At 48.6% G+C, this 22,475-nt stretch overlaps 1 protein-coding gene across 11 annotated transcripts; it reads right to left on the minus strand.

The window, feature by feature from the left end:
* Window positions 1-6,309: 6,309 nt before the first annotated feature.
* Window positions 6,310-21,892, minus strand: Sf1 (splicing factor 1). Of its 11 annotated transcripts, none has more exons than XM_042676261.1 (14): window positions 21,476-21,892; window positions 19,658-19,786; window positions 15,769-15,844; window positions 12,617-12,769; window positions 12,109-12,198; window positions 11,379-11,562; window positions 11,168-11,283; window positions 10,959-11,066; window positions 9,770-9,950; window positions 9,240-9,513; window positions 8,905-8,964; window positions 8,609-8,788; window positions 7,680-7,884; window positions 6,310-7,251 (listed from the first exon to the last, which is right to left on the minus strand). In XM_042676261.1, exons 1-14 carry the CDS (start codon window positions 21,504-21,506, stop codon window positions 7,122-7,124), a joined length of 1,917 nt encoding a protein of 638 aa, XP_042532195.1. In that variant the 5' UTR covers window positions 21,507-21,892; the 3' UTR covers window positions 6,310-7,121. The 11 variants fall into 11 exon arrangements, with proteins under 11 accessions (XP_042532195.1, XP_042532192.1, XP_042532200.1 ...); XM_042676258.1 differs by having other exon boundaries at window positions 21,119-21,861; XM_042676263.1 differs by having other exon boundaries at window positions 7,124-7,251; window positions 9,236-9,513; window positions 21,476-21,854.
* Between the last annotated feature and the right edge of the window lie 583 nt (window positions 21,893-22,475).

Genomic DNA, 22,475 nt, shown 5'->3' on the forward strand with positions numbered 1-22,475 from the left:
CCCAGCTGGGATGGGATTTAAAGCCTGGCTCTGGGCAGCATGCCCCGCCTCTCCCCCAACCTCATCACCCTCTACCTCCTCCAGGGGAGGGTCCTGGCCAGCAGGATCAGGGAGCTATTTTGGGGGCAAGAGGAGGAGAGAAGAGGGAAGGAGGAGGGGCAAGCTCTACAAGGAAAGGGCCAAGCCCAGCCTGGCTGGTTAGCAGCCTGTGCTGACCCACTTCTCCAGTCTCCTCTCTGTAGGGTTTGGAGACGGGAAAGTTACTACAGGCAGAACTCTGAGCTGAAAGGCCCAAAGCCTGACTGGAGCCTGCTAGCTGTGTCTTTCTTTGTCTAAGGTGCTTCCCAAATCTGGGTCCTTCTCTTAGTGTACAGATAAGAGGTGGGACTGCTGGGCGCCGGTGGCTCACGCCTGTAATCCTAGCTACTTAGGAGGCTGAGACATGAGGATCACGGTTCAAAGCCAGCCCAGGCAGGAAAGTCCGTGAGACTTATCTCCAATAAACCACTCGAAAACCAGAAGTGGCACTGTGGCTCAAGCGGTAGAGCACTAGCCTTGAGCTGAAGAGCTGAGGGATAGCGCCCAAGCCCCAGGACCAAAAAAAAAAAAAAAAAAAAAAGTGGGACTGAACTGTGGACCCTGCATCAGGTCTGAGAGACCAATGGGCTGTCATGTGGGCCAGGTTTCAGAATTCACACATCCTTCTTTTTTTTAATTATTTTTATTTTTATTGTGAAAATACTGTACAAAGGGGTTACAATTATATGGGCAAGATGAGTACATTTCTTATCAAGCATTGTAGCCTCCTCCTTTGTTTCCCCTTCCCATCTCTTCCCATCCTCCCTCCCCGCCCCCCCCATCCTCCTCTTCTTGAAGCAGTAGGATTTGGGGGGGGGGGGGAGTTGTTTGTTTTTGGTGGTTGTGGGGCTTAAACTCCAGGCCTGGGCGCTGTCCCTAAGCTTTCTTTTTTTTTTTTTTTGGTCCGGTGGTCGTGGGGCCTGGGTACTATCCCTCAGCTCTTCAGCTCAAGGCTAGCGCTCTACCACTTGAGCCACAGGGCCACTTCCGGCTTTTTTCTTTTTGCTTATGTGGTGCTGAGGAATCGAACCCAGGGCCTTGATCATGCAAGGCAAGCGCTCTACCACTAAGCAACCTTCCCAGCCCTCCCTAAGCTCTTTCACTCTACCACTTTGAGCCACAGAGCCATTTCTGGTTTTCTAGTGATTAATTGGAGAAAAGAATCTCATGGACTTTCCTGCCTGAGATCCTCAGAGCTCAGTCTCCTGACTAGCTGGCATTGCAGGCATTGTGCCACTGGCTCCTGGCTAGGATTGCTAGTTACGTACAAACCACAGGGAGGATGAGCACTCTTTAGAGCAGCTCTCAGTAGGTTGGTTACTGTGGCCCTCACTGGGTTGGTAGTTGTACTCTCGTGGGGAGACTCGGTGTGTGTGCTTTGTATGGGGTATGTGTGTATGTTGTGTGTGATGAGAAGCAGGAGCTAAAAGTGTGTCCTGAAGTGCAGCCTAGTGCAAGAGAATGCTGGGCAGATGTCCTGATCTAGGACTCTGGGCTCCAGGGAATAGTATAGGTGGAGGTCCCCTGAGGCACTCCCATTTCTCTGGCCCCACCCTCACCCAAGCTAAGTGGCTCTGAGTACCCCCTGTTGCTGTCCTTCAAGGAGCTCTGAATGACCTTTTCCAGGATGGGTCAGATTACAGCCAAGCTCTTGGCTGAGGTTCCAGCCTGGAGCAGGGCCCTCTGGGTACTGTAGTCCTGTAGGTGTATAGGGTGGGAGAAACTGAAGCATCATCCACTCTCTCAAAATACCATTCCTGGGGGATGGGAATGAGCTCTGAGGGTAACAGAGGGTTGAATGTGATTAAAGAATGTCATGGGGGCTGGGAAGGTGGCTCAGTGGTAGAGCGCTTGCCTTGCATGCATGAGACCCTGGGTTTGATTCCTCAGCACCACATAAGCAAAAAGAAAAAAGCCGGAAGTGGCGCTGTGGCTCAAGTGGTAGAGAGCTGAGGGACAGCACCCAGGCCCAGAGTTCAGGCCCCACAAATGGACCCCCCCAAAAAAAATGTCATATACATGTATGGAGTATCTCAATAAAACCTCTTACAGGGGCTGGAAAGGATGAGGCCCTTGGTTCGATTCCTCAGCACCACGTAAGCAGAAGTGGGGGCTGAAGCTCAAGTGGTAGAGCGCTAGTCTACAGCTGAAGAGCTGAGGAACAGCGCCCAGGCCCAGAGTTCAAGCCCCACAACTGACAAAAAGAAAAAAGAATATAGGTGCTGGGGTTCATACCTGTAATCCTGAGGAAGTTGAGATTTGAGGATCATGACCAGCCTGAGAAGTCTGTGAGACTCTTACCTCCAATTATCCAGCAAAAAAACAAGACAGCCAAGTAGAAGTGTGACTCAAGTGGAAGAGCTCCAGCCTTGAGCAAAAACTCCACTGAAGAGCATGAGGCCCTGAGTTCAAGCCTCAGTATTAAAACAAAAGAGCTATAAGCTATGGAAGTGGAGCTGTGGCTCAGTGTTATGAGAACTAGTCTTGAGCAAAAAGCTTAGGGACAGTCCCCAGGCTCTGAGTTCAAGCCCTACTACTTACAAAAACAAAACCCTATAAGCTGGACATGCCTATGATCTGAGAATCATTCAAAGCCAGCCCAGGCAGAAAAGTCCATGAGATGCTCTCTCCTAGACAGCAAAAACCTGGGCTGGATGTGTAGTTCAAATGGTAGAGTACCAGCTGATCAAGCAAGCCCAGCAACCATAATAAGGCTCTGGCATGCGCCCGCGCGTGCACACACACACACACAGTGTGCACCCCATAAAGGCTATAGATCTCCCACATGAGAGGCAATGTTTTTTTTCCCCCCATGGCTAGTCCTGGGGCTTGAACTCTGGGCTTGGCCCCTGTTCCTGAGCTTTTGTGCTCAAGGTTAGCACTCTACACTTGAGCCACAGCTCCACTTTAAAGCTTTTTCTGTGATTAATTGGCGCTAAGGGTCTCATGGAATTTACGGCCATGGCTGGCTTTGATCTCAGCCTGACCAGCTTTCCCCATCCGCCCCCCCCCCCCATTTCTACTTTACCCTAAATTAAATCCTTGCTAAAACTTAATAAAAAAAAAAATGCCAGGTAATAACCCTCAGGTCTCCCTATAGTGCACTGCTGTGCTAAGTGAGTGACTGAAGGCCTTTTTCCTCCCTTCTCCTCTCCCTCCTCCCATGTGACCACACAGGCAGAAACTCAACAGGTCCAGTGCTTGTGCCTGGCCCTCCCTTATAAACAGAGGCCTGTTGCCTTCCTACCCATCGTGGGTGGGGACTGCTAGCTTCACGGCCCTTCTATGCTTTCTTTTTTTGGGGGTCAGTCAGGGGCTTGAACTCTGGGCCTGGGCACCTGTCCTTGAATTATTCAGCTCAAGACAAGCACTCTATCACTTGAGCCACAGTGCCATTTCTGGTAGTTTATTGGAGGTAAATTTCATGGACTTTCCTGTCCAGGCTAGCTTTGATCTCAGCCTCCCGAGTAGCTACAATTACAGGTGTGTCTCCCGTGCCCAGCCCCTTCTATGTTTTGGCTGTCCCCGTTCACTGATGCTGTCCTGACCCCAACACTGCTTGACTCTGTAGCATTAAGCTGGATGCTTTGCCTTTCTATGCCTTGGACTCCTTTTTATCAAATTTATTTTTTATTGGTCGTGGGACTTGAACTCTAAGACTGGGAGCTGTCCCTCAGCCCTTCAGCTCAAGGCGAGTGCTCTACCACTTGAGCACCTCTTCTGGTTTTCTGGTGGTTTATTGGAGATAAATGTCTCACAGAGTTTCCTGCCCAGGATGGCTTTGAACCATGATCCTCAGATCTCAGCCTCCTGAGTAGCTAGGATTACAGGCCTGAGTCACCAGCATCGTTTCAAATGTACTCTTGAATGAGACTACAAGCCCTGCCTCATCCAGTTACTGCCTCCTAATCTTGAAGGGGCAGACTGGTTCTTGAGTTATTTTCTTGAGCAGCTCGACAGCTGCTAGATAGCCTGGTTCTGGGAAGGCCAAATTGTTTCTGAAGCTTTCAAAGCTACACCAGACCCAGCCCTGGCGCCTCCAACCTGCAAGCCTTTCTAGCCTACCCCAGGCTCACTGCCCTGCTCCATGATGCCAGGACTCCAAGCAGAGAGGACGGCAAGAAACTCCTGAAATATACTACACACACACACACACAGTGCATACTATGCATAACTTTTTCTACTTCCACTTTTGAGGTGCTGGTGGCAGAACCCAGGGTGTAATATATACTAAATAAACATCCTACCACCAAGCTTCCCTACCTCTGTATCCACTTTTTTTTTCTGTCGGTCCTGGGGCCTGAACTCTAGGCTTGGGCGCTGTCCCTCAGCTCTTCAGCTCAAGGCTACCCCCTCTACCACTTGAGCCACAGCGCCACTTCTGGCTTTTTCGGCTTATGTGGTGCTGAGGAATAGAGCCCAGGGCCTCTCATGCATGTGAGGCAAGCACTCTACCACTGAGCCACCTTCCCAGCCTTGCCATTGATTTTTGAAATAATGTATAAAGGACAATTCCTCAGCCTAGCCATTTGGGATAGGATCTACATAGAACAGGCCATCAAAACCCCATCCTGTAACTTCCTGACAGGAAAGCTCCTCTATCCAACTGCATACACAATTCTAATGTCCCCAAGCGGCTTTCCTGTGGGTTGTCTGTCCTGTCGTCAGCAGCCTTCCCTTGGGCTGTCTCCAGGCTCTCTACCCTAGGGAGACACCATTATACAGCCTTTCATTCTACATGCCCCAGCCTGGCATCAATTTTCATATCTCCAAGAACCTTCAAGGGACAGTTCCTTGCCTGAACTAACTTAAGGTTGTTTATGTCTGACTAAGTTTCTAACCAGAAACCTTGGCCTCTCTGTTGGGACCAATCTTGGGTTTCTACAGAGCACTTGGCTGGGTCTAAGTAACACAGCTCTCATGCTGACCTTTCCTTTCCCACCTGGCATGCCCCTCACCAAGCTTTGATGGGTGTGGGGACACTGCTGTAGCAGCAGAAATGGGACCGGGGCAGACAGCCCTGTCACAATGGGAATGAGGGTTTTCAGGGGGCATGGGTGTTTCCTAGCTCCTCATACTGCTACTACACTTGCTGTAGCTAAGTGTGCAGAGCTATTTCAGAACTTCCATTCTATCTTCTCTGCCACAGTTTTAACACTCCCCAAAATCTTAACAGAAACTGCAGGGAGTAGAAAGGGAGGGAGCACAAGCAAGCTGGACCCAGGGGAGTCAAGAGACAGCTGGGCTGTGGTTAAGTCATTTATTGATTTTATTTCTAAAACCCACATAGCGCCACTTTGCTGCTTCTAGAGCTTCAAAGAGCTAATTAACCGCCCAATGAGCCCACCAGGGAAACCAAGCTTGTGGGGGAAGCGATGAGGTAAAGCCAAGGTCAAAGAGGGCAGCAAGGCCCTAGTTCCAAGTCAGTTAAGGACAAAGTGGGAAAAATGTACATATACTCCTCCCCTCCCCAGTTAAGGACCTGGTTAGGGAAGGAACGTGCCTGCTTCTCTGGGTTCCTCAAGCCCTGCAGCCCTTAGTCAAGTGTCTGCTCTTCTCAACCCCGCAACACCGGAGCTGACACAGAACCTGAGATTTCCATGTGTTTTCCTGTTGCCACAATGAAACACTGAATCTGTTTAGATAGCCCAAGGCCCCCTTTGTAAGAGGCGCCTCCCAAGTGTGAGGGGCACTTTTATTTTGTCACTCCTCCCAAAGACCTGCAGTGCTGGCATGATGCAAGCCACCAGCAGAGAAAGAAAAAGACACTTGGCGGTTTTAATTTTAGCTGCTCTGTGCCTGACAGGCAAGATTAGTTGGTGTGACCTTTAGTGTTGATGCCTCCCCAGGCCCAAGGCCTTAATCAGGTGGCAGCTCACAAGCATATCACAATTGGAGCCCATCAAATGTAGAGATCCAAACCCTAGGAAAAGGCCTTCTAGAAGACAAGACTCCAGGGAGATACGGGTGGCCACGAGGGGTAAGGCTAGTTATCAGCTCTGTGAAGGGGAAGGGGAGATAGCAGAGCCACTCACACACCGTTCCCACCAACCCAGCCACATAGGAGGCGGCAGGTGAGTGGAAGGTTTCCTCAGTTCATGTCCTGTGGCTTCACTCCAAGAAAAAGAGAAGCTGGGGCCAGGTGCTAGAACACAAGGTAAGGTGACTTTGGTGCTGCTACAACGTGATAGCAGCACCTTCTCTTTTTAAAAGAAAATAAACAGACCCAGAAAACCACACTGCTCTTTTATTCAATGGAACATCCCCCCGTTAGCGCAGTGTTGATTGAATCAAACACCGAAAAAAAGCCCAGAGAAATTTCTGTAGATAAACCAGTGAAGAGAACGTGCGCTACACATTGTCAACATAATCACTCCATGAAGAGGGAAGGGGGGCAAAAGAAGCAGAACAAAGAACAAGGGGCTCAAACCCCTAGACACGGCAAAACATTCAGACATTTGGGATAAAAATAAAACAGAAAAAGCTTTCCAGGAAGGAGAGGAACAAATGGCCTCTGAGGCAGCTTAGGTGGTCAGGAGCAGAGAAAGGACTCCATGCAGGCCGGCAGGGCAGGCCCACTGGCCAGCCAGAAGCTTGTGCTGAGCCACCTACTGCTGGCAGGAGTGCAGAGTGATGTGGATCCTGGGCCTGGAGATTAACCCACCCTCAGCAACTTCACATTTCACAAGACTTGACAACTGTGGCAACAAATTGCACACTTAAAAAAAGACAAAACATCTCTGGGGGTGGCTATGGCACCTTGAAAAACTTAACCAAAGGACACCCCCTCCCCCAGCCTGACAGTAATGGTCAAAGCCTGTGCCTAGAACCATTTGCTCCCCTTTCCTTAGCAAGGGATGGAGGAACGGAGACAAGGGAAAGGATCTAATTGCAGCAGAAGACCGGGGAGAGCATCTCCTTGGACGGAGTCTGAAGAAAGGAAGCAATAAGAAAGTAACAAAGAAAAAATAGGAAAAAGAAAAAATTAATAAAAATATCACGATATGGAGCCAGCGTGTTCCGATTCCGTCCACAAAAATAACTCAGGCTGCTTTGCCGAACCATCCTGTCCACCAGGGGCGCTGCTGAGGCTGTCTGCCTGGAAGGGTCACCAATGGGCGCGGAAAGTCCTCACTCTCATGGCTCGGGCCATCGCCGCTGCGGGGAGGGATCCTGGTGGCCCGGTTTGGGGAGAGGCAAAGGGAGTTGGGTGAGGAGAGAAAGACAAAGAAGACACTCGATGCTACGGGGCGCCAGAAGAGCCCAAGCTGGCGCCCCTACTACTGCCTGCGCATTCCCAAGCGAGTCCTCAGTCGCTTGGCCCAGCCCAGTGAGTGCACACACACACATGCGTGCACACAATCACATGCGTGCGTCCCAATGTCTGGCTCCATATGGTGAGGTTCGGCGTGTTTAAACGAGACCAGTTCTCTCTCTATATAATATATATTTTCTTAAAAAACCAAGTCTAGTTCTGTGGTGGAGGCGGTGGGGGAGCTGGAGGCATCCCAAAGGGTGGCATGCCCGCCACCCCCATGCCCATCATGGTGACAAAATTAGAAGGGTCCATGGGAGGCGGAGGAGGGGGGGGCGGGGCATACATCATGCCGGCGGAACCAGGTGGTGGAGGCGGCGGAGGGGGAGGGGCCCCGGGCGGCAGAGGCGGCTGGACCCCGGGGGGCAGGGGCACCATAGTGGGGTTGCCTTGCATCTGAGGGGCTCCTGGAGAAGCTGCGGCAGCCGCCTGCTGCTGTTGCCATGGCGGGATGGACCCTGTGCCAGCGCTCGTGGTGGTAGTCGTCGTATCTGGGGTGGTAAAGAAGCCCAAGGTCACACGCGCGGGGGGCACACCGCGGCTCTCTGCGGCTGCTGCCTTGGGATGGGGGATGAGGGGCGCCTGCTCCTTGCTTGGCATGCGGTACGGTGGTGGGGGGCGGGCGGGCTGGGGCTGTCCTGGTGATGGGGAGTGGAGGGGTGGGCAGGACTACCCTGGGGGTCAGCCTCAAGGTCTCTGGGCTTAACAAAGTAAGCCCTTTGTCACCAATGCCCCTGGAGGAGCTGAAGGTAAAATACCAGACACAAGAACCGGCTCTGACATCCCTCCGCCCAGCCGCCACCGCCACCACCGAACGGCACATTCAACACCAAGGCCACTGCTCTCTCCCCACTGCCCCCATCTCTGCAGTCGCTCTAGCCCAATCACAGCCCCCTCCAGAGCATGCATGCACCATCCCATTATGACCCTGCACACAAGGTCTAGCCAGCCAGCAGCTCACTTAGCTGGTGAGAGCCTGGACTTCTGGCGCCCTACCTGCAATAGCAGGCTCCCCTCCAGTCCCCACGAATCTCTCCCAGTCACAACCACACCAAACATCAGCTCTCTTCCCCAAGATATCCCCCCTTGGGCTGGATGGCCTCACTTCCAACCCCCACCAAGACATGCCAAGGTGTCTCCTGCCCATGAGTCTTCTGCCTCTCAGACCTAAGCCCCATACCACCCACCCCCATAAGCCCAAAATATTCCACTCACTTTGCTGCCATGGCAAGGGGGTACTGGAAGCCATACTGCTGCTGGGCGGAGGGGGTGGCGGAGGCTGCTGCTGCTGCTGCTGCCATGGGGGAAGAGGACCAGAGGGAGGGGGCGGGGGCTGCCCACTGGGAGGCGGCGGCGGCGGTGGCATCATGCCCATAGGCGGCGGGGGCATCATACCTGCAAGGGAGGTGGGATACAGGTGAAACCTCAGAGAACCAGACCTGAGCCAGAGCCCCTGTTCACATTCAACTCCCAGGCCTCAGTGGAGACTCAAAGCAAGCTGACAAGGTTACCTTTTCCTTGATGCAGGCGATAGACCCCAGAGCCCACAGGCGTACTTCCCAGGTACTGATCTTGATGGAAGGAAAGAGCAGGGACTTAGCAGGACATTTGAACTGGCCATGGAATATATTCCCCAACAGCTTCCTCACATAGCTTGAGTCACTGTCCTTATGAAAGCCCTGCCTCTGAGCCCATCCACACAAAAAGTTTTCCCTGAGCCCAACAATCCTGCTTCCTCTGCAAAGCCAACAGACCTGGCAAAAACTACCTACCCCCCACTAGCACTGCTTCTAGCTCAAGTCACCTGTCCCAAAGCCCCAAGGTTTCTGGTCTGACACTTACTTACCCATTGGAGGAGGGCCATGGTGCCCAGGTGGGTGGGGGCCCTGGTTCATCGGAGGTGGTGGTGGCTGCATCCAAGGAGGTGGGGGTCCATTTGGATTGTGCTGCATGGGATGTCCACCATGCCCACCTGTCAGGCTGGGCAATGGATGTGGGAAGCTGTGGGGGCCACCTCCAGGCCCACCAGGACCACCTCCATGCATGCCATGGTAGGGCCGACTCTCTGAAGGTCCAGAATTCATCCAGGGTGGGCGGCTCTGGGTGGTGGACATGAGAGACTAGGTGAGAGCATTTCCCACTCACGTCCCTGGCCTGCTCCCCTGGTGGCAACACTGTTCTTCTGGCTATGTCACAGGACCAAAACACAAGGATGAGGACTCCCAAAATGAGAGGTACCTACACCGGCCAGACATTCCAGAAGAACAGTGTTGCCAGCCATGTCCATCACTCTACCCAAAACCCTTGGCCATAGCTCCCAGTCTCTGTAGAAGAGCATGGGCAAGCTAGACCAAGAGACCCAGTCCTAAGGCTCACCGGAGGAGGTGGGTTATTGGCAGGAGCAGCAGGCCGAGGTGCACTTGCCAAGGGTGTGGTGGCAGGCCCAGAGGTAGAGCCCACAGATGCAGGAACAGGGGCTTCCCCTAGCTCAGCCATGAGGGACAAATATTCTTTATCCATCCTTGCTTTATCCTGAGCTGACTGTGGGTCACCAGGCCTAAAGGATGAACACAAAAAGGAGAGAAAAAAAAAATTCACTCACTAGTTGCCATCTAGTCAGTGACCCAATTCTATGACTCAATCACATTAACTACCAGCTACAGCTGACATTCTAAATGGCTAGGACCAACGGGTTTATCAAACCCTACCTTCCCAGCCTGAGCGAAAGGCAATCAATGCATCATCGAAGTAACTATAATACTCTCCTTAACAAAACCCTTACAGGCTTTTTTTCCTGTTGGTTGTGAGGCTCAAACTTAGGGCCTGGGCACTGTCCCTGAGCCCCTTTCTGCTCTAAGCTAGTGTTCTACCACTTGAGCTACATACAGGACCACTTCTGACTTTCTGGTGGTTCATTGGAGATAAGAGTCTCATGGACTTTTCTGTCGGGGCTGGCTTTGAACCGTGATCCTCAGATCCCAGACTCCTGAGTAGCTAGGATTATAGGCATGAACCGCAGGCACCAGCTCTCACAGGTTGTTAATTGGTCAAATCCTGTCCTCAGTAGTATGTGTTGTATCAGGGCTTGAACTCAGAGCTTTGCATTCTCAGCCTTTTCATTTAAGGCTGAGCCTCTATCACTTAAGCCACTGCTATATTTCTGTTTGGGGGTGGTTAACTGGAAGTCTTACGGACTTTCCTGTCCAAGCTGGCCTTGAACTACAATCCTCAGGTCTCAGCCTCCTGAGTATCTAGAATTACAGCATGAGCCACCAGTACCCAGCTGACTGCTTGGTATTGAACAAATCTTAAAGCAGCAAAGGTAGTGAATATGAATATTGAGTCCCAGTGAAAATATAACCAATGACATGCAAGCTTCCAGTCAAGGCAAGTCAATAAAACAGTAGACTTCTATATGGCTTTTCTAATCCTCCTGAGCTATAACTCAACATCACAGGTCTCTTAAAGTGTGCTCCGCTTTGGTGCATGAAACCAACAACTACAGTTAATGTGTGTCTTATATACCACAGAATGCCAGGAAGCTACCAGAATGGTTGCTTCTCACCTCTGGAACTTGCAATCTGAAGCAATGTGACCAGCTCCTCCACATTTGGTACACACTGTAGTATTAGTGATGCTGCGGGTCTCTGAGCTCTGCCAGGGTCTTAAGATCCTGTTAAGGAAAAAAGTAATCAACTCAAGAGTATGTGGACATCCCCTCTACTTCCATAGACTCTTTCGATCCTACAGAGCCTCCACTACACCAATCACTACCTGTTATCGTCCTCCCGAAGTGTGCCATTCAAGCGAGCCAACTCCCGAAGCTGCATCTTCCGCAGGTCATTTTGGTCCTCTGGAGTCTCAATACCCTGTTTCAGGATGTTTCTGATCTAGTATAGACACAACAGCCAGTCAGTCACTTGCTAAAGTATTTGACAACTACTTACAGTTCTGGTAAGAGGCTCTTTCTGGGCCCACCACTCACCTGTTCTACTGCTTTTTTGACATTCTCCATTGTATTGGCAGTAACTAGGGCATGAAGGGGCTCATCTTCTCCTGGCAACATCTGGCCATCTTTGCGTCCAACTTTCCCTTCTTTCACAGACCCTTTTCCCCGGATCATGATCTTAGCATTGCACTCTTTCTCAATGTTCTTCAGGGTGTTCCCTCTATCAGAAGAAGCAAGAAAGATCTGTATTTATATCTATAACACAAGGTCATACTCCAGAAAGAACAGAGACTGGGCTGAGTAGGCATTTGTGGGAATCTGCAAGTATAAAGAAACAGCAAGATTTTCCACAGAGTTTTGTAACCTATACTTTCAGATTACCCCCAACAAATCTCAAGATTTCACTTCTAGCCGGGCGCCGGCTCACGCCTGTAATCCTAGCTACTAAGGAGGCTGAGATGTGAGGATCGCGCCTTTCCTTGAGACTCATCTCCAATAAACCACTAGAAAACCGGAAGTGGCACTGTGGCTCAAGTGGTAGAGTGCTCGCCTTGACCTGAAGAGCACAGGGACAGCACCCAAGCCCAGAGTTCAAGCCCCATGATAGGAAAAAAAAAAAAAAAAAAAAGATTTCACTTCTCTGCAGTAAATGGGCAAATATCAACAAGAATTTCTAGCAAAAGAAGGAGCTAAACACAGTGGCCCTCATAAGATGGGTGTTAACAGATTCTAAAGGAACTCTATACTACACAGTTTAGTTACTTACCTAGGTCCAATGAGCAGCCCCACAAAGTTGATTTCTGGATATTCATCTTGGGGGATCATTACTTTATCGCTCACACGTGTTGCTGGAGGTCTAAGAAGAAAGAGATTATCACCTTCTGCACACTTACGGGAAGTGACATAGATAACTAAAACCTATAGGTCTACTTGAACAAATCTGTGATACATGTACAAACTCTGCTGGGCACTGGTCGCTCACACCTACAATCCAGGTTACTTAAAAGCTAAGCCATAGGGCTCGAGGTTCAATGCCAGCCCTAGCAGACAAATCTAAGATTCTTCTCTCAACTACCAAAAAGCCAAAAGTGGAACTGTGACTTCAGTGGTACAGTACAAGCCTTGAGTAAAAAAGCTAAAAATTAGTGCCCAGTCCCAAACCCCCGTACCAGCATACACAAAAAAAGAAATGAGTACTTTTACAAAACTGCCCCAACAGGTCATATATGACTTGCATGCTGTCCCTAGACTAACTAGCCCACTCCTCTGCTTACTTGTAATCTGCAGGTGGCTTAAAATCAGGATTGAGGGCAACCATCTCTGTAATAAGGTTGTGCCGTTCTTCCTCGAGTTTTTTGCGAGTGCGGAACTCTCGAGTATTAAGCCTCTTCCCCTCGCTGTTGTAGATGGGTTCAGGGGAAGGGGACCTGTGGGAAACAGACCTCATTACTGCTCCACCTCAACTTCCCTCATTCCCACATGGACTACAAAGTCTTCCCAGCCCTTCTGCCTCTCAGACCCTAACAATACTCTTCGGAGGAACCGACCATAACGTGTGCTATTCAAGATCGTGTGGAATGGGGAGATGAAAGCTGGCTTAGCATTAAGGGAACTGCAGTGTATATGAGAAAGGAAAAAAAAAATGAGGGATGCTTCTAAAAGTGACAGGGGTGGGGAGAATTGTCCTTTAGAAGACAGTATTTGGGCTGTAAATGGCAAGGACAGTAATATCGTTCTCTGGAACCTTAACAATATGAATTTTCTTTGGTTTGAAAAAAAATTCCAATAATCCAACCTGATGAACCATTCAAACACCTCAAGTTTAGGTCAACTGTTAATCCTTGGAGAGCTCATGCCTATCAGGAAGAGCATCTTACACCCCTGACACTTAGTAAACACGAGCTCTTTCACCCAAAGCAGCTGGGACTCAAGCTACTGCAGCTACTTGGCCCCCCCCACAATGGAGAGAGATGGTGCAAGGCTTCGTCTCTGCTTTTCCTTCAATGGCCTGGCTGGCTGTGTCCAAGGCCCGGTAGACAACCTGTTTCTGGCTGTTCGAAGTGGGGAGTCTGGGTAGAGAAAACCGTTAAAAGTGCTAAAGCAGCTTCTGCAAGAGGCTGCCAATGCAGATTGGGTCAAATAGTTGTCTAGGGTCTGAACCTGCCAACAGCAAGGGGAAACCTATCATTCTCCACCAGTTTACAATTCCAGAAAGCAGATTTTTCTTTCATTTTTTGAGTAATAAAATGCTGATGCTATAAGCAAAAAAACAAAAACAAAAAACAAAAACAAAAATAGTAATGATAAAATGGTCAGTTTACTACAGCTAGCTTTTTGCGGTAATTATTTAAAAAAGAGAAGTTACACTCCTAGAACTGAGTTGAGATTACAAAAAGGACCATAAGCTTGATATTCTGTATGGAAATTTAGTAGCAGCTGCAAGAAGGGAAAAAACCATGTGGATCAGGTTATTAAAAAAAAAAACATCCTGAAAGTAGTCCAGACTCCTATACCCTTGGCTTTAGTTGAGAGAACTTTGCCTAGTTGGAGAGCAAGGACTGAACTCGGCTGCTCCCACTGTCTTCAGCCTAAAGGGAACCATGTCATACCACGTTACACACACGATGGAATAAAAGGTCAGGTTTGTTCATGGCTAATGACGCTAAATGACACCTCCGTTTCTAGCATTTATATAAACTGTTAGCACAATCCAGTGATAGTGAACACAACCAAATGTATCCCCAGCTCATTAGACTATCATCTTATACATTTAAGTCTACAACAGATTATTAAGACATTTTTAACTGTTTAAGTTAAACAACATTAAAAGAGCATTATAAAGTGGCTTAATTTCAATACACCTTAAGAAACCATCTTATTAAGGTAAGAAACTCATGTATTTCCCTCCAACCTGGGCTCAAAAACAAAACCAATCAGGCACAAGAGCCTCTTTCAAAATTGAACACAAGGGAGGAAAAACTCTGCTCTGGTTTTATTTCTAACATACTTAACATTTCTAAACCCCAAGTTTGTCTAGAATTAAGCATCTCTGGCTATTCACCAAAACAAGTTGTACCAAACTGGCCTTTTAAAGGCATCACAACAATTTAACCTCTTCCCAAAGTGTGGAAGTTAAAGGTAAAAAAATGCTAATAATCTAGGTTAGACTGGCAAACTTCTTCACCTAGAATAGGCACTGGATGGATCAACTAAACTCTAATCCCAGTTATCCAGGAGGCAAAGGTTTGTTAAAAACTCAATCTTTGGAAGAATTTCCTGGTAACCTGTGGACATATTATTAAAGGGAGAAAGGCCAAAAAGGCACTGAACAGTTGTGGTCTATAACCTACAATGTGAATTTTTTAAAAATTAAAAAAGCTAAAAAAATCTTCAAACAAAAAATATAGAACTCAACACAACTTTCCAACCAAAATCTATAAGTAAAAACAAACAAATTTAGTAAGTAAAATTAGTCAATATCAGGGGGGAAAAAGTCAATTTGTTTCTTGGCAAAGGACAGCAGAAAGATGCATGCTTGAGTGACTTCTTGGGAGTCAATATATCATCTTCCTGACTTAATGAGCTATTAATTGGGTACGAAAAGCCAAAACTCACTACTTTTCCAAGAAATTATTCTGCATGCACTAAAATATTCCAGTGAGAAAAAGCAGTGTTTTTATTAAATGACTAGACTTAAGCTGTTCAAAGATCAGCCAATAATTCACCTCCCTCATACAATCTTTTTATTTCTCAGAAGGGAGAAAAAAACTAAACTGTAATGATAGTACCACAGCTGTTTGAGGCCCACATTCCCTCTATTAAAAAATAGAGTAACAGGATTGGTTGCTTGCCTTACCAAAACAAATTATAGACTATTCTGGCCCCTCCCACCAGCCCCCAGGGCAACAGCCAAGTCTGAAAATTAATTGGCAATGAAGCAAGTTGGTTAGAAACCTCATCTCAAAAACAGGAACAGGAAGACTCCAGCAATAAGTCATCCGTGTTTCTGGCCTGCTCAAATTCAGTAATACTCAAAAATATTCTTAATCCCTACAATTATGTTCCTGTGAAAAAAACTATGCCCTCAAGCTTTCAGCCAAAGCAGGTACTGAAGAGGTTTAATGTCATCTTTCACTGTCTTTTAAGGGTGGTAAATCAGGTTAAAATCTACATGCTTACCAATTAGAAACCAGTTGTCCATTTTCCTGTAACTTTTTATTCTCTCAGTATTTAAGTTTCATTCCAATTTTCTAACTGTTGACTGACCATATATATACTGCTAATCAAACCCTAGTCCCAAAATGGTCAGAGCACCAATCTTAACTAGGATTTTATTGAACTCATACACAATATGATGCCACCAGTAAAATGTATTGAGAAAAAAGGTAAAAGCGTTACTGTCAGCTGGTTAAAACTGTTTCCCAACCTGTCCTCAGGGTTAGGGGGGATGCCCAGGTCTCCTGTGCGCAGTTTACGAGTCAGGTCTTCTATCTGCAGTTGCACTGGAAGAAACCAGGTTAGGAAAGAAAAAAAAAGGATGGAAAAAAGACAATGTTACCAAAAAACATCTCAAATCTCAACAACAAGCATGAAGAACTCGGAGACTTTGAAAGGGACGACTGATCAGTGAACACATTGAGGCAAAAACCCCCAACCACCTATTGGCAGGAGTCCATTTACATCTATAGTGTTTTTCACTTCAAAATGGTTATCACTTAAGGAAGCAAACAGTTTGTTGGAAGAGGGGTTAGCAGTGAAGACTCTTCACTAGGGCTAACATCAAAACAATTATTAGAAGGATTCACCTCTCCCTCCCCATCAATGATTGCTTACAACTGGCACTCAGAGCCAACACCATATATCATATCACCGGTAACCTGGTTCCCACCAAATTGAGTATTTTCTTTTCATTAAACAGTCCAAAATGAGACCCAATTAACAATGGGACAAGGAAAAATACCAGTTGAACATGTTTTCATGAAGACCTGGTTAAAACTCCTTAAACAAGACATTTAATAACCATTTCAACACCTTATAGAAATCTGTGCATTTGCTTTCTGTACCATTAGACCTGTACATTCAGATCTCTCAGTAGACAGTTTTTATTAAATGACAAACCATATACCTTTTCATAAACCAGTAGGCATAAGGTGCTAGTTGCTTATCTGAAGACCTACTATTAAGAAGGAGGTATGTAAAGATAGAAAACATGGGTCAAGAAAAATGTATATGCCAGGAGCTGGTGGCTCATGTCGTTAATCCTACTCAGGAAGCTGAGATCTGAGGATCGAGGTTCCAGCCAGCCCAGCCCAGCCCGAGCAGGTAAGTCCATGAGACTCTTATCTCCAATAAACTACTCAGAAAACCAGAAGTGGCACTGTGGCTCAGTGGTAGAGCGCTAGCCTTGAGCTGAAAAGCTGAAGGACAGCACCCAAGCCCAGAGTTCAAGCCCCACAACCAGGAAAAAGAAAAAAAAAAAAAAGAAAAATGTATATGACCTTCAGGCCTTGACCTGAGGCTACATTAAAAAAAAAAAAGTCAAAATTTCACAGAAATTGTCTGAAACTTCAGGGAAAGGTAACAGGTAATGGGGCTGCAGAGCCAGAGTGATTTTCAATGTGCTGAATAACCTCCTGCTCCTTACCTTTGTAGTATCCTAGATCTCTGAATGGGCATCATTAGTAAAAACAAATCTTATTGGGTTGAGCTAAAGTTGAGCTATTTCCAAGACAGAATTGATGTAGATCTGTCTCTAAATGTTCTTCAAATTTTAAGCATGTCCCACAAGACCTTAACATGACAACCTTACACTGAAACCCTGAAGAAATCAAAGTTCATTAATAATGGTATTGGGAGGCTGGGCGCAGGTGGCTCACACCTGTAATCCTAGCTACGTAGAAGGCTAGGATCTGAGGATCGAGGTTCAAAAAGCCAGCCCAGACAGAAGTCTGTGAGACTCTTATCTCAATTAACCACCAGAAAACCAGAAGTGGTGTTGTGGCTCAAGTGGTAGAGTGCTTGCCTTGAGCTGAAGAGCTCAGGGACAGCGCCCAGGCCCAGAGTTCAAGTCCCACAAGTGACCAAAAAAAGAAAAAAGATGTAATCCTAACTATTCAGGAGGCTGAGATCTGAGGATCACAGTTCAAAGCCAGCCTGGGCAGGAAACTGTGACTTTTATCTCCAATAAACCACTAGAAAATCAGAAGTGCTGCTAAGGCTCAGGCGGTAGAGCACTCGCCTTGAGCTGAAGAGCACAGGGACAGCACCCAGTCCCAGAGTTCAAGCCCCATGACCGACCAGAAAAAAAAAAAAGGCATTGGAGACATTCTGGATGAGACAGTATGTACCACAGAAAATAGAAGATGAGAAAGATACCCAATTCCTTGCTAGGTAAGTTGACTTTGTAATCAAGTAACTTTGCAGGAAGAGTTGTTGACATTTGAGGAGGAGGGGGCTAAACATGAACAGCTCATACCAAAAATTAAATCAAGGGTTGCATTTTTCTTGCGGCAGTATCTCTAACAGCCTCTGCTTTAATTCATCTACTTTGATGAAAGCTGTAAGTAGTTCTTAGGACTGGGTGCATTACTAGACAGACCTCTATGATAAGAGAATTGGAGTTCTAAATTTCATTTTCCCCATTTTTCACATACGTGTTCTGGCGATGACTATACTAGGAGCATTCCACAAGGCTATAAAATCTGACAATGGTAGCTGGGCGCCGGTGGCTCACACCTATAATCCTAGCTACTCAAGAGGCTGAGATCTGAGGATCAAGATTCAAAGCCAGCCAGGCAGGAAGTCCATGAGACTCATCTCAAAAACAAAAAAAAACAAAAATCAAAAACTCAGAAACCAGAAGTGGCATAGTGGCTCAAGTGGTAGAATGCTGGCCTTGAGCTGAGAGACAGCGTTCAGGCCCGAGATCAAGCCCCATGACTGACAAAAAAAAAAAAAAAGAAAAAAAAAGAAAAAAATTCCAACAATGATCTGATGAGACCTAAGAGGTTGGATGGAAGTAAACAGGAATAGGGAGAAAGTAGTAGTAGTCAGGAGATAATTTCAATGCCTCAAAATTCCCAGCAATTAAAAAACCAGGAAATTAGTTGGGTGCAGGTAGCTCACACGGGTAATCCTTGGAGACTGAGATCTGAGGATGGCAGTAGGAAGCCAGCCTGGGCAGTAAAGTGGGACTCTGTGGGACTCCTCTCCAATTAAGCACCAAAAAGAAAAGATGGAAACAGAGTTTTGGCCCAAGTGGTAGAGCACTAGCCTTGAGCAAAAAAGCTCAGGGACAGCCAACTCAAGCCCCAAGATCAAGTCCCAAGACTGACCTCCATCCAAGAAAAGGAAATTAAGAACCTCCAAATTCAGACCTTGCTGGCCTTGAAGCTTTTTGTTTGTAAAGGCCACACAAAGCCTCGTAGCAGGAAGTAATCTTAGATCAAATTTCTTCCAAAGAGATGTTTATTTGGTTAGTAGGAAATGTTCATCTAGTGCACCTTTTCAAGACAGTTGCACACACATGTATATACATAACCTTGCATTAGGGACCTTGCATTAAAGAAATAATTTTTAGGTTAATTCAAGTTACATTTTGGATAGCCACTCTTAGTTCTTGACATCTCCCAACCGAGATCTTTTATCCTAACACATCATTTCATATCAAGCAGTATAGTCCTTCCCAGTAGAGTCCTTTAGTAGTAAATACAAAGAGCCTTCATCTTAAGACAGCTCTGCAAAGCCCAAACCAGATGCTGAAGGGAAGGTTAAATTCAACAAAATAGTAAAAGGGGTAAACTGTAAGTACACTTTCAGAGCCACTTTTTGTTCAAACTGTTTGGTACCTATAAAAAGTAAAACCACATTTTAGGGGAAGGGAGGAATATGAAATTATAGTAAAAGGTCATGCTGTGAAAAAGGTACCTGGTTTAAAACGACACATCTGCAGTGTTCTCCACTGGGGCCTGTCCAGAGAGGCAGATGACACTCACCTCATCAACTGGCAATGCACAGCAGCTGAAAACGTTTAGCTGCTGACTAGAGAGGCTACTTACTCCTAAGTGGGTCCTGCTACCTTCCTGGCACTTGTGGAGAACACTGCTGTTAGGAACAGATCAGAACAAGGAGCTGCTGATGCAGGACTCACTAAGCAAAATCTGAAGGGTTACACCGAAGTCATGAAAGTACACCTGATCATAAGTAGTCTCAACAAAGAACGCTAAAGCCTCTAACTTCTTAACAAATGTGTAACTCAAAAAAAATACTAACAGTAACAATCTAAAAAAGTGCTTAGATACAGAACGTGTATTTACCTATATAAGCTCTTTCTTGCTCCCGAGTAAGTCCAGGGGGGATAACTGTGGGCATGCCTGGAATCACTGTCTTCTGTTCCATTGTGTCTTGATTCCAGCGGCTCCGCTTCCGCTTCTTGCTTGGAAAGTCTAAAAGGCAGACAAAGTCCATCAGATACAAATACAGACCAGCAAACATTTAACTACTAACAAGTTCAGCAGCCGTAACATATCATACAGAACTTCGGCAGACTAACGTTAAACAGTGAATGGAAGATAAACCTGAAGCCAAAGATGCAAACACTCTGCCGCCATAGGGGTATCTGATTCTGTATTAAAACCATTATTTCACATATGTAAGTTTTTTTTTCTGGAAGAACTTCCTTCCCTTCTCACCCCCTCAGTGTATCAACCAGTGCCATCAACCCAGGTCCTCGCATATGGCTCATGGGCACTCCATCACTGAGCCACACACACCCAAGCCCCCAACATGGTAACTAATAACGGGACTGTGGGTTAGTGGTAGAGTGCTTGCCTAGCATGCATGAAGCCCTCCCCGGATTCAATTCCTCAGTACTACGTAAACAGAAAAAGCTGGAAGTGGTGCTGTGGCTCAAGTGGAAGAGTGCTGAGTTCAAGCCCCAGGATTGCGCCACCCTCCCCCCACACAAATTAAAGTATGAAAGAGATACATATAATTGACATGTCAAATAGTCTAGCAAGACAAAAACTGAAGCATCACGAACAGGCTATAACAAAGCAGTAATCAGAAACTGCTGGCTCTTCCCACCAGTCACCTGTCTAAAAGAGCACTAACACACTATACTGCACTCAGTGCAAACCTCAATTGTTTCTTTTCTTCACTAGTGTATTCAAGAACAAAATATTTAAGCCAAAACGAGTAACAGCTAAATTTCCTTTCCTTGTATTTCCCACAGGAATTCTTTTTTTTTTGTACTTCCCAGGAATTAAAAGTCTTTTGAGACAATGAGGAGAAAAAAGATTGAACCTAACTACTCCCTGAAACCTTTTAAAGCTTCTCCAAGGTAAATATTCTGGGTATTCCCCTTTGTTTCTTCTAAAACCAAAAAGGGAATCGTTTCGCTATATCAGCAGGCCTTTCCACCCTACACGGCACCCATCATATACCCCCCATTTGACAATTCTACCCCATCGGATCGGGGGCACAAGATGGAACTACCCGGCTTCCAGAGTTACGCCACCAAGCCAGGGTATCAGACTGCGACTGCGCAGAGCACTCCGCCTCCCTTCCTCCCACCACCTCCCTCCCGCGGCGCGCGTGCGCACTCGAGGCCTCGGGAACCAGGCCGCGCGCGCGCCCTGGGGCACCTCCGCCCGGGCCTCCCACGAGCGCGCGCGCGCGCCCCTGCCGCGTGCAGCCGCCGTCGCCGCCGCCGCGCGCCCCTCCGCCGGCCGGGCCCGTCCGCGCGACGCCTCTCGCGCTCTCACGGCCCGACTCACCTCCTCCGCCGCCGGCCGGGCCCGGCTGCTGGTCCTGACGCGGCGGCTGGGGTGGCGGCTGCGACGGCGACACGCGCTGGTAAAGCGGCGGCGCGGGGGACGGCTGCGGTGGCGGGTACGAGGTGCCCGGGGACGGCGGCGGAGGCGGCGGCGGCGGCTGCTGGGGCGGCGGGGGGGGCGGCGGTGGCGGCGGCGGCAACGCCGCGAAGGGGAAGGCCGAGGTCAGGGCCCCCATCGAGCCCACGGGCGGAGGCGGCGGCGGCCCGGGCGCCAGCAGCCCCGCCCCGGGCGCAGGCCCCGGCTCGAAGACCCCTTTGGGCCCGGGAAGCGGAGGGAGGCCGGGGGGGCCCAGCTTACCCAGCGGCGTGGCGTTCGCTCCGGTCGCCATGGCGCCCCCGGGGACCGGCACCAGCAGCTCCTCTTCCGCTGTGGCGGCTTCTCCTTCGCGAACCTTCCAGGGGGGGAGGGGACCCGACTACGCGGCCGCGGAGCGCGGGGAACCCGTCCTCTCACGCGGCGGGCGGCGGCGGCGCGAGACGCACAAAGAGGGAGGAGAGAGGGCGCCGCGGGGGCGGGGGGGCGACGGGGCCGCGGCCCGGATTGGGCCAAGCCGGGGCGGAGGGTCGCAGCCGCCGGCCTCCGATTGGCAGAGCGCTAGTCTTCCTCGCTGCGCCCTGGGATTGGCCGAACCGTTAGGCCGGGCGAGGAAATGGCGGCGGAGTCCGGCGAGCTGTGAGGTGTCGAAGCGCGCACTTCGTTTGTTACAGCGCGGAGTGAGCTCGGAGGCCAGAAGGGAGGAGATAGGGCGGGGCCAACTCTATGACGTAGGAGGGAGGCGTCCTCTCACTGGCTGGAGCTGAAGAGCCAGTCAACACCGTTTGCGCCGTAGTGGCCTGGGATTGGCTGGCGCCACGTTCCGTACTCCCCTCCTTCCCCCAGGGACTAGTTGCGCGGTGCTTTTAGCGAGAAGACGCGGCGGAAAAGCCTCGGCCGGAACGAGATTTGAGGCGGGAGGGAGGGTGGGAGGAGCGAGCAGGAGCTGCGCATGCGTACTTGGGGCAAATCGACCTTTGCTTCCCCTCCCTCCACTGGTGACCCTTGAGTCCGGAACCAAAGCCCTAAGTGACGTCAATCACAGTTCCCATGGTAACAAGGAACCAAGGGGCCAGACGGATGGGGCGGTCTCGCGCCGCCAGTAAGATCCGTTGACACCGCAGGTAGCAAGCAACTTCCTGAGATTTGGGGGATTTTTTGGAGGGGAACAACACATCCCTAAAGAGTTATACAATAGTCTTATTGAAGGATTTAAATCAGTACCTGAACCGATGGAACAGCGTATAAACTTAAAGACAACATG

Source organism: Dipodomys spectabilis, unplaced genomic scaffold (genome assembly GCF_019054845.1).
Source record: "Dipodomys spectabilis isolate Male_0828 unplaced genomic scaffold, ASM1905484v1 ptg000030l, whole genome shotgun sequence".
Taxonomy (NCBI): domain Eukaryota; kingdom Metazoa; phylum Chordata; class Mammalia; order Rodentia; family Heteromyidae; genus Dipodomys; species Dipodomys spectabilis.